The sequence below is a fragment of the Lissotriton helveticus genome, chromosome 5_1 (genome assembly GCF_964261635.1).
Source record: "Lissotriton helveticus chromosome 5_1, aLisHel1.1, whole genome shotgun sequence".
NCBI classification, from domain to species: Eukaryota; Metazoa; Chordata; class Amphibia; order Caudata; family Salamandridae; genus Lissotriton; species Lissotriton helveticus.
The window spans coordinates 921470546-921483064 of record NC_136065.1 but is presented as its reverse complement, the minus strand read 5'-3'; the positions used below and the strand labels follow the sequence as shown (position 1 = coordinate 921483064).

The following is a 12519-nucleotide window of genomic DNA, read 5'->3' as shown; positions in this document are numbered from 1 at the left end:
AGTATTAGTCTCCTGCCAATGTCAATTACAGCCTTATGGAAATTAAGAGTATGTATGAATAGTTAACCATACGTCCCTGAATCAATGACCTGGACAAGACAAGTAATGTAAAAGCCCTACCCGAGATCTGCTGACAAAGCCGCAAAGGAGTCTATGACAACAGCTGATAAAAATCTGAAGCAATGGTCTCAGAGAGGGCTAGCCAAAGTATCAAATCTCAAAGCTTCAGGAAATTGAAACTATATCTGCACACCTAGCCACCAACACGGACTTCTAAGAAAATAGCATCCTAGCACTGAAAAGACTACATTGACTCCCAGTGCAATCTCGGGTACACTTCAAAATCTTGAGCTTTGCTAACTGAAGCTTCAATGATACAAGCGCCAAGTTCTCAATGACGGGTTCTATTTGTTATCACTCAGAGCAAAGACTTGCACCAGCTGACTCCTCATCATTCCAGTTGATGAAATTAAAAATATCAGACTTCCTTCAACATTGCTGCCAGACTTTGGAATACTCTTCTTAGTACTAAGGTAAACAGTAAACCTTTGTACTTTAAGAATTGTTTTAAATGTTTATTTCTTCTATAAACTAGATTACCAGGGCTCATCTGCATTCTCTGGAAGTCTTAATCTCCATGGGGCCTCGGCAGACAAAGCCCTTACTGTTCTGATGCTCTCCCCAAAGGTCTCCCCTTCTACCATTATTGTTCCTGTCTCCTCGATCCTTACTGGGACTGTCCCTTGTAGAATCCTTTGTCGACTATGCAATGGTCTCTCACTGCATGTGCAACAAACAGCCAGATACTACTAGGCCTGATCCTCTTGTGGTTGTCCCTCTGCTGGTAGTGCCTCCCCTAGCCCTACAGGGTATGACACAAGTAGTCCTTCAGACTCACCACATTCCCTTGGTCCCCTAAGGAACCCCCACTTACCGGATTACCTAACTTTCCCTTACAACCTACAATAATACTCTTCCACTTATTCATCTTATTCTTGGGGGATTCTCCGTGACCCCCCTACTCTAAGAGGGAGGGTGGGGGACACCAGAGCCCATTGTCCACTCTGTCGAAACCTGCACAACAATATATGAAACATAGCAGACTTGCGTCACAAAACTAGCTTGAGTTAGATGATACTTTGCAGCCATGGACAAGACTAACATAAGACACACGCCTTCGACCATCTGCCCTTTCCTGATGTGGAAGGGTGGGTAACACCATTCATATTTACGGAGGTTCTGAACACAACTGCATGACTCCTGTGGGACTTTATCCATAACTCTACGGTTGCCCCACTCTGTGCTCCCCCCCCCCCATATTACAACTCAACACCCAGCAGAAATGGAGCACATTATACAATGACTGCAGCCCATATCCTACTCCAACAACCAGCAGTACACATTAGGCTCAACACCGTACACCATTATGGGCACAACACAGCCCAAAGCCATATTGTTGACTAAGTGAGAACTAATTCAACACATTCTGATCCTTGCACCAACCAACATAATAATCCAGAAAAAGATTAACATAAATACACTACATCAACATACTCATAACATGACGTCAAAGATGCACACTGGGCAAAGATGCCTCGAAACATAGCCACCAAAAGGACAACAACGGACCCCCAGCCGAAGGTACAAAAAAATTGGAAAGGACTTTCCCACAACATACATAGCATTATAGTTGAAACAGAGCAATAACAGCATCTAGTTTGCAACTATCAAATACAGACCATCAATTAAAACATTACTTAACTCTAACCTCCCCAGCCCCTTTGCAATATGAAATACCTCTAACCAAGACGAAATACAAACAAATGCAATGACAATAAGCTACTTTGAAGTCAGGAGGCTTGAATCCTACTCCAACAACTTTAAAAGCAGCCCGACATCAAGCACGCTTATTGATCATACAAATTGGAGAAAGTCTCTAAATAAATGCACATAGCATACCGCGAGGTCCATTTCATCATATTTATTAAACGTGCCAACATCTTAGCAATTAGCTACTTGTGATCCCAATGACTTAACATAAAATGTAACCTTTGACGTTTTGGATAAAAAACAAGAGACAAAGGGTTTTTTACGGTCATAAACAGTACAATCAGAAAACAGGTGGCTATGACATTTTAAGGATAACTTTAAAAACGGAAACGCCCATTAAAGTACAGCCTACAATAACTAATTTACCATGTTTAATTTGGCAACGCCTGGTTGACTCGTCATGCCAATAACGTACACGCTAGAGTACTATTGCGATATGTGGTGTGTGCGATAATAAAACAGGAGATAAGGCGCTATTTTATTTACTTCTGTGTTCATGCATTATGTTATCTGCCTCTTCTTCACTGTGCATTTTGCGTACCTGATGTGCGTTGGTATAATACAGTTTCCATACATGTTAAACCGTGCGCCACTCGGTAGAAAGAGTTATTGGTGATACGAGATTGAAACAATGTAAAGTGATTTTGGTTTCCTCGGCGGAGCAAGATGCTTGGATCAATACAATGAGAAAAGCAGCAGTGGGTGGGAACCGAAGCCCCTGTGACTGGATTCTGTGTCAGGAGCTGGTCACGGGGAAGGGCGGGACGAGGTACCGCCTCCCACAGAGGAGGAGGTGCGGGCGTTAGCTTCTGTCACCCTGCGCCGGGAACTCCATGCCCATGCAGCTGGAGGTGGGGGAGATTTGTATTCTGCTGACAGGAGGCGTTAGGTGCAGCTTAAAACGTGGTGGGTGGGTTTCTGCTACTGCACCGATGAATGACTGACCTGCTGCTATTCACAGGCGAGTTCACGTGCCTCTGCTGATGGGGGCTGGAGTTAGGACGGTGCATTGTGCTGGCAACAATAAAACATTCTGTTCTGTTGACAGGGCAGACTTTTGCGCAACGGAAAATGTAGAATTATTTATATGATGGTGGAAGTTGAAACGGGCCCATATATCTAAGAAAGAGGCGATAGGTGGTTAGGGATCTATAAAGATGAAATGTGAGAGGTAGTTACGTGCTACTTTACTGAGGTTGGTGAACGATAGGTTGGGTTGGCAGGCGACTTTCACGTGCAGCTGCTGACAGTGGGTGCCCTGTGCAGATGACAATAAATAATTCTGTGTTGCTACTGACAGGACATCATTTTGTTGCGTGCTGCCGACTGGAACTTTATGCGCTGCTGTTGATTCTTATGACTTATTGTGCAACTGAAACGGTGGGCATAAAGGGGTGCTGAGTGCTGACGAGATCGGGCCTTTCTTGAGTGATGATGAGGGGTTTTGAGCGCTGTTGAAAGTGGAGGTTGTGAGGGTTGTTGACTTAGGGTACTCTGTGCTGCCCCTGCCAAGGTGCTTGCTGCTGATCTGAAAACTGCTTTACAGAGCATCCGTGCTGCTACTGGAAGACGTCTTCCTGTACTACTAGCATGATATTCGTTATTTAGGAATAAATCTGATGTGCGTATAAGGGATGTTGGTGCGTTGCAGGCAGTGAGGTTTTTGAGCTACTGCTGACACTAGGCTTTCTACGCCGTAGCAGGCACGAGGACTCTCAGGGCTGCCGCTGACAGGGCGCTTTCCGTACTAAGGCGAGCAGAATGACTTGCTAATAGACAGCAGTCTAGCAGGCTGCTGCCTGGGGGTCTTCCTGAATCAACACTGAAAGGGAGGGAGGAGTGGGGTCTCCTTCGGCTAAGGGCTCTCTCTCCCCGGCAGGGTCTGTGCTAAGTACCTTCCTGGCCGGCGAAGCGGCTCCGCTGCCGGTCGCCGGGGACGGCAGCTCCTTGTTCCTCCTGGGCAGCAGGAAACTGATGCTGAAGGGGAAGCTCCTGTGCGAATTCTGCATGTCTCTACAGGGCGGCCATGGCTGCTGCCGCCCCGCTGCCCGCCCGCCACGTCGCCGCACGCGCAGCCTGGACCCAGCCGGGGGCTGAAGCGCTTCCCATTGTAATCAAAGGGCTGAGGGAGCGCAAGCGGGAGGGCGGGTCTCGCCGGCATACACATCCTCTGCTCTCGCCCATTGGTTCTGAAAACAACAGTCTGCACCATTGGTTGAACCGTGAAGCGGTACGTCATTGGCTAACGCTCTCTCAGAAGCCGGAAGCTAGCGTGAGATATGAGGTTTCATTGGACAAGAAGCTCTGCTCAAGCATTTTGGTGGCTGATTGACAGACTGTAATTTAGTAAGTAACTTCCAGTCATTGTAAAGGCCACACCATTCATTCAAGAGTTACTGTTCTAATAGTTCTGTGTAAAATGGCAAATCCTGGGATAGGCCCCGAGTGTCCAGCTTCATAGTAAAGGGAAGACCGGTCAGCTGTCATCATTCGGGGAACAGTCCTCTTGGTCTAATTTTCTTATATGGACATAGATTGTGGGAAGACTTATTCGGCGCTCCAGCTGCCTGCCTTTTCTATAACCACGTTTATTGTTCAAATATAAAGGCAGCTCTAGTTGATCCAGGACAACTGTTGATTCAGGTGCTGCTATTTATGTTCTTGCATATTCTGAAATACTATGACTGGTGTTCTTTACTTTAGATTATATAATGGCAAAGTTGCATTTAGTAAGGTTGCCTAGTCTAGATTCCGCTTCCTTCCACTAACCTTGTCTTCCCGTCTCTTTATCCCACTTTGGCAGGATTTTTTCCATCCGTGATTTTTTCCTATGTCTCTGTTTTTCTATCTCTCTTCATCCTCCTCTCTTGTTTTGATGGTGAAGAATACTGCAAGTCTCCAAAACAATTGTGGGGCAATGGCACAAATTAAGCAGTGAACTCCTTCAAGGAATTCACTGTATCATGGGCGTAGGAACTGTGGGGGACATATCCCCCCCAGATTTTTGAGTGGGGGGGACACAGGGGACAAGGGTGGGGGGGACAAGGGGTCAAACAAATTTCCCCTCTACCTCCTGAGAGGGAGATTGGCAGGCCATTAGCGCGCGAAAAAAGTGCGAAGTGCGAGAGGTGATGTGTGTCCTAATGGCCCTGCATTTGACCTGGCGCCTCTCAAATGATCCGATAGTCACAGCATAAGGTGACATCATAGGCCACTCGCCCCCCTGCCTCTGCTCTTTTGAAGTCTCTGTGTGGCGCAGCACACCTGAGGCTCAGGGAATTATTTAGTTCTCACCTCAGCTGCCTGTAGCCAGTGCTCTTGTTGATTTGCTGGCTGACCTGACCTCGTCGTCGGACTTCTCTGTTAGGGGGGACCCAGGGAGAGCCAGGCGCGAGCCGGTCTCTCCCTGGGCAGGTTCGCGCGAGGAACATTCTACAGGTGGGGGGCTGATTAGCAGAGAGGGAAAAGGGGAAGTCAGGCGGGGATTAGTAACTGCGTGGCGGGAGGCGTGAAGGGAGGTTGTTTTGCCCCACCCACCCTCCCTCTTTTTTCTTTTTCTTTATTTATTTCTGGGCTTGTTATTTTGCGGTGCTCTAGGCACTGTTTAGTTTAGGTAGGTTTGCCACTGTTAGGATGGGTGCCTTTGTTCTTTTGTAGGCGGGTTTTTGTTAGTGGGGGTGGGCAGCCTGGAGCGGGTTGGCCATCCTGAAGGGTAGCGTTGGGTAGGCTAGGGTTAGTAGGCAGGAGTTTGTTCGGGGTTTTGGGATTTAGGTTTCGTAGGCTCACTGTAGAGTTGAATTATGTAAATAATAAATAAATAATGAATATGTTTATGATATTGATGATGCACCTGTCCTAAAATAAAAGTGGCCTTTCTTGCTCCTAAAAGAAGGTGTGGACAATGTTTTCTTGCGCGAACCGGCTTGAAGACAGAAGGGCTGCAGGCAGCAGCACGCTCTGACGCTCGGTTAACTTGTAAGTAGGGGCAAGAGCTGTTACACTGCATTGCCAGGGGCGCCTGGTGACATTTGAAAGTGGTGGGGGTGTTGGGTTTACAAGTTGTGACTGAGTGGAGTCTGGAGTGCAGCCTGAGCCTCGCCCTCACCTCTGCTGCCAGTGCTGCTTTTTAATTTTTTTTTATTTATAGTGCGTGAAAGCCCTCTCCTCGTCGCATTTTGTTTAAATTGTGCCCACGTATGTTCTGTCTTAATTCCGCACTTTGAATAACTCCCGATAACAAAGGGCCCTTTCACGGCGTGTTTCTGTAATTATAGATTGGAATTGTGTAAATGTCCCCGCGGACTAGTGTTTGCAGGCCTGTCTCTAAATTCGGCTATTCACGGGCATTGTGGCTCAATATTCTTGCTTAAATGTGATACTTTTCTAATTATCTGAATGAGGCTTACAAAATAGATTTAGTTTTATGAGCGCGGACGTGAGAAATCTAACCTCATAAGGACTGGGAATTAATCAGACGGCCGCTTACAAGGCTTTCAAGGGGCGAATGAAATATCTGCGAGGTAGGAAGATGGGAAAAGATTTTGGAGATTGTTGTGCGAAAATGGACATTCGTGTGTTTTTAACGCATAGGCTAGGGTTGCTAGCGCTACCTTCTGTTCTGTCATTCTTGTCACTGTCCATTTGTGAGCAGCGTCCTGCACCGTTGCTCTTGGCATGCAGTCAGTGCAGTGAGTGTATACATCGCAGCCCCAGGTCACCCCACACAGCCGCAGCTCCGCACACACCTTTGGTTCTCTGGGCACACCAGGTGCAGGTCTCTTCTCGGGCCCGGCACGGCGCAGCCCAGCCACAGATTGGAAACTTATATAATGCTCTGTGTTGACGTGCTGTAGTGTTCTTTAAGAACTCTGAGGAAGCCTTTTGGAAATTTTCAAGACTTTCTTCCTTAAACTACTGTGATACTTAAGACTGTCAATGTTTTCAGTATAACTAGATTCGTACTGACATATCTGACATTAGGTCAAAGGTTTTTTTTTAATATTCATTTAGGGGATGGTGCTAGACATTGCTGTATTACATTGTGTATTCAGATTTGTCAGTGTGTGAAATGATATGTGATCACCTTATGCCTACACTGTAATTTTCATTTAAAAGGCAGGGGCGTCTGGTGACATTTGAAAGTGGTGAGCGTAAATACTGCACTGTGACGAGCGCGCGCAGCGAGCGAGGCCCAACCACCTATGGGGGATTCGGGGGTTCTCCCACAAGAACATTTTGAAAAAAGAGTGGGCAAATGGTGCATTCTCAAGCACATTTGAGAAAGAGGTATCTTGGCCAATACATCTCTGGGAGTAGCCAGACAAGTCAGGTTTTCAGGTTTTAGTGTCTTTATTTCGATAGTAAAATCATAAAAGACAGGATAAAAGCATTACAAAACAAATCAACCACTATACAATAAGTTATAAAGAAAACCAATAAACATGTTATTAATTTTGCAATGAAGTCACAGTTAAAACTAATTATTAAACTTTGTTGGATTTGCAAGACGTATATAAACCTGGAGCTAAAAAGAAAAAATTAGCAAATTTTTAAAAGACAAGTCTCTTTGCACTTGCACAGATACATCTCTCTCCCTGCATTCGCATAGGCACAGTCACCCTGCACTCATAGACCCATTACTCACCCTTCCCTGACACATCACTAAGCCAGCATTCACCCATCCGCATCACTCACTCTGGACTCACACAGGCACACTGCTCAACCTGCACTCACACAGACATCACTCACCCTAGACTCACACAGGCACACTGCTCAACCTGCACTCACACAGACATCACTCACCCTGGACTCACACAGGCACACTGCTAACCCTGCGCTCACACAGACATCACCGACCCTGCACTGTCACAGACATCACTCACACAAGCACACTGCTGACCCTGCGCTCACACAGACATCACTCACCAAGGACTCACACAGGCACACTGCTCACCCTGCGCTCACACAGACATCACTCACCCTGCACTGTCACAGACATCACTCACACAGGCACACTGCTGACCCTGCGCTCACACAGACATCACTCACCAAGGACTCACACAGGCACACTGCTCACCCTATACTCACACAGACATCACTCACCCTGGACTCACACAGGCACACTGCTCACCCTGCACTCACACAGACATCACTCACCCTTCAATGCACTGCACTCAATAGGTTTCATGTCTTTCAGCCTGTCTAGGCCCGACATTGCCTGGTGACAGACTCCAGTACATAACACCACGTCAGCTGGGGCCTCTGAGCAGCTGGGGGTGCTCAGCACAGACCCAAGAATGCAAGCAGCCCCCCACAGACACTGGTGTTATTGTAGGCTGTTCGTCACTGCAACACCCTACACTGTGACTACTTGCCTGCCTTTCTCAATATTTCTCTTCATAACTATGCGATTGTATACGTTTAACGCGCGTACGGTCTCGCACAATGGGCGATTTGTATAGGGTCACTGGAAAGTCCACAAGGTTGTCCCTGTCCCCCCCAGAAATTTAGTGTCTCCTACGCCCATGCACTGTATGACTCTTAGTGTGGAGTTTTATACACTTACCTCAATCAATCAAGGGCTTGTTAAGTGCAACTACTCACCCGAAGGGGTCTCAAGGCTCTGAATGAAGGGGGGAGGGGGGGGGGATTAATGGATGTTCATGGTGATTTAATCAAAGAGCCAGGTCTTGAGGTCCTTCAAGAACTGGGAGAGTGTTGGTGTTTGTCGGGGATGGAGACGGAGGGTGTTCCGTGCCTTGGCCGCAAGGAAGGAGAAGGTCTTCTTGATGCGCAGCATCGTCACAAGGGAGAGCTGGGCTGAGCGGAGGGATCTTTGGGTTGCGTGTAAGGAGAGGCGGTCGTTCATGTAGGCAGGTCTGGAGTTGTGGAGGGCTTTGTGTGCGTGGGTGAGAAGCTTGAAGGCGATTCTCTTTACGACGGGGAGCCAGTGTAGTGTCCGCAGGTGTTGAGTGATGTGGCAGTGGCGCGGTAGGTTGAGGACTAGTCTGGCAGAGGCGTTCTGGAGTTTGCAAGTGAGGTTCTTGTTGATCCCGGCATAGAGAGCGTTGCCACAGTCCAGTCTGCTGCTGATGAGGGTCTCAGTAGCTTAACATTGAGTAAGTGCAGCTCCGGGTGTTGTGGCTTTGCAGCCAGTGATGGCGGACGCGTGAGCTAGTTGCTCTGTGCTGGCCCAACTTTAATCCTTTGTTTTCCCCGACAGACCTGGTCCAACACTGACTGCGCATAATCCCCTGTCCCGAGGGGAGCCGAGGACACTTCGGTGAGTCCCTGGGGAATTGCAGAGGCGCTGGAATTCCAGGAGACAAAGGGCGATAATCTGGACCGGGGCCGTCTTAAAATGGTGGTCACGACCTCCTGAGCAGCGGGGCTGAGACGGCTCTGGGAGATGGAGGAAGGCTGGACCTGCCCGCTGTTGGGAGCGGTTTGCCTGGCGGCCGGTGGCCCCCGTGGTGGGGGTCAAGTATTGCTTACGTACGTCCTATTGCGTGTGAGACCCTTGCATCATGAGAGCCTGTCCTGAAGGGCCTGGTTACCGACTTGTAATGGCCGGAGTGTGGTGCCTCACACCCTCGCCAGTCCGGACCGGAAACATCGGTCGCCGGAGAAGAGCAGTGAGTAGGGGCGGCCCGCACTGCAGGGAATACTCAGGCCTAGTTTGTGGCCCGGCAAGAGGGGCTACGCTGCAGCCTGATGTTGGGAAGCCCCAGAGTGGATGCGTGACCTGGCCCTAGTGGTCCTAAAGGCTTATCTGTGGTGGCTGGAGGGAGGTGCCTCACACCCCGTACACCCAGACCGGGAGCAATAGCAGTGAGGAGAGGTGCCTGGAGTAGAGGCAGCCTATAATACGGGATATGCAGGGGGCCTAGTTCGGGGCCCGGTGAGAAGTGTGTTGGGGTTTCTTTTATAGGAACTTGGCCTGACCTCCCACAGCACCTCCCTCCATATATGTGCAGGGCCACATCCGGCACAGCAAGATAAAAGGTGGGGTCCTCTGGCAATAGATCCTAGCAGAGACCTAGTGCATTTGGGACAGGAACACAGACATTACCAGCCTAGACTGCTGGTGGGATTGCCCCCTACCTTAAATACGACCCTACAAGACCCCTAACTGGATCTTAATGGGGACTTGCCACTGTGGGCTCCTTCTTGAGGCCACTCTTCTTCCTTTGCAGGCGATAGAGCGCACAGGGACCTACTAGTTCAATTTACCATACTCACCTTGGGCCCAAATAACATTCACAGTTTGAACTAGCAGTCCTGCCTAACCAATTACTAATTTAGTCACCCCATCAGTTTGCCCGAAGGGCGTTTAGGACTTATTTTTGTAAACCATGACTTACCAATCCTCGTCACCTTACTATAAGTCCTGTGATTCAGAGGGAGTTAGAATAAACAGGCAATATTTAATCACATTTACTTTTCTTATAATAACCACAGACTCGGGCAAAGTTTTAAAACCTTTATCTATGATAGATTTTCTGAGTCAAATGAAAAGGGCCACAATCTCGTGACCATAAATTTTACAAGCAAGAATATAACCAGTAGGACATAAAGTTTGTAAGAAATCACGGTAACCCCTTTAGACATTGGTACCTGGGAAGGGTGAGAAAGGAAAATAGCACAAGGACATATCACATAGATTATATTTACCTAGAATGGTGCAATGACCAATCCTGGTCACAGGCTGGGGTAAAAGACCAGAACCATGCTCCCGACTAATCAGGTGCCCACAGGACAAGACAGGTGCATATCAGGACAGATGACCTCAGCTAAGTGCAACGACAGCGTCACACCCCTCTCGCTCTCGATCTCCTATAGCAGTCGTTGGGTCAGTGACAGGTCAGCTACTCGGACAAGTCGGACAATTCCTCTATCTAAGCCTACCTTAGTTATACCATTTCGAGGGCAATGTACCACCCCTAAGTGTTGCAAATCTATGAGTTCCCCTTCAGTGATTGGTTGGAAAGACGAGGAGAGGTCATCACACCATACTAAGTGTGAGAAATTGCCATCTTTCTTGCCTTGGTATGCCCCCGCTTTTTTTTTAAACTTCTGATGTACTTTGAGTGTGCCCTGGGTCCCTGCCAACCAGGTACCCAGGGCCTGTGTTCCTTCCCTACAAATAAAAGCTATGCTAAAACAAAACACCCAATTGGCATCTCTGGCCACCTGTCAGCTCCTAGTAAATGGTACCCTAGGTACCCAGGGCATGGTGACAAGAGAAGACCTCTGAGGCCTGCAGCACTTATTGTGCCACCCTCAGGGACCCTGTACCCTGGCACCCACACACTGCTTTGCAGGCTGAGTGCCTAAGTACAGAACTAAAGCAAGAGTTGACATGGCACACATCCCTGTGTGCTATGCCCACAAAACCCACTGCCCTGGCATACTTCAGTCACCCCTCTAGCTGGGTGCCCTATGCCAGAGGTGAGGGCACCGGGGTATGAGCCCTGTGCCCCTACAGTACCCAGGGCCATTCCTGGGCACTGTAAGTGCAGTGATGCCATTTAAGAGTATATGGTGCTGGGAGGTCGTCATTACAAACTCCACAGCACCATAATGGCTACACTGAAGTGTGACAAGTTTTGTACCAAACTTCTCAGCACATTAAACCCGCACTGATGCCAGTGTGGGATTTAATGTAAAATGCACGAGAGGGCATCTTAGAGATGCCTTCCAAAACCCGAACCTACAATCCACTTCTGGGCTGAGTGGCTGCAGAGGCTGCCACACAGCAGACATGTTGCTGGACCCCTGGGTGAAGAGCCCCCCGCTCTCCTAGGCCTGCAACAAGGCACATCCTGGGCGAGGTGAGATGTCTCCTCCCCCAGGATGGACAGGGGGAAGCTTCAAAGGCATACCACCTCTGAGAGCTTCTCCAGACCATTTGCTGTACCCATCAACCAGCCCCTCACCAGACCTACCCCCACCCTGGCGGGAAGACTGGCAGGAAAAACTACGTCAGGAAGGGGGTTGTGCCAACCTGTGCCAACTCCACCCCTCAGGTGGAGGAGGCGAGGTGAAGCACGACCCCGGACCCCGGCCATCTTGTAGATGGGGAGTCCTGCCCAATACCAGCTAGGCTCCTGCCCCCTCCCACAGAAGAGGAGCAGGCTAGGGGGTGTACCCACCCCAGGACAGGGACCCATTGGTCCCTGCCCTTGCCCTACCCGTAACACCCCTAAATTCAGTATTTAGGGGCTCCCTGAACCTTCCTTCCTCAGATCCCGATATCAAAAAGAAGAAAGATCAAGAAGAAGAAGGCCCGCCGTGCAGCTGCTAACAAGAGGACAACAACAACTGACTTGGCCCCAGCCGTACCGGCCTGTTGATCCTGGAACCTGCTCCTGCCTAAACCCGGCGACCTCCGCGGACAGCAACCTTGGGACACCCAGAGGACCTGCCTGCCTTTACCCTCTCGACGATTGGGACTCCCATCAGCAGAGGCTCTGCTGCAACAACCCACCTGGTGCCCACCAGGAAGCTCCGGACCAGCCCACTCTGCACCAGCCGAGCCCGGGCCTGGCCAACCGGAACCAAGACCACAAGGACGTCGCCCCGGCGACTGGGACCCAAAGTCCAGTGCCCAAAGACCCTCCTCGACGAACCAGCCGACGCCTGTAGACTCAGAACCAGGGGCCACCCCAACCGCGACCAGCCGAGGGT

The 12519-nt window shown here is 49.3% G+C and overlaps 1 protein-coding gene across 2 annotated transcripts in view; it reads right to left on the bottom strand.

Annotated features, from left to right (window-relative positions):
* TBC1D12 (TBC1 domain family member 12) overlaps positions 1-3971 on the bottom strand; it is a 308722-nt gene extending 304751 nt beyond the window's left edge. Inside the window, exon 1 of one of the 2 annotated variants that reach the window (XM_078643381.1) lies at positions 3726-3971. In XM_078643381.1, coding sequence (XP_078499507.1) covers positions 3726-3839 — 114 coding nt within the window. In that variant the 5' untranslated portion in view covers positions 3840-3971. The remainder of the gene's footprint in view (positions 1-3725) is intronic. The other variant, XM_078643382.1, reaches the window with a different exon arrangement.
* Positions 3972-12519: the final 8548 nt, after the last annotated feature.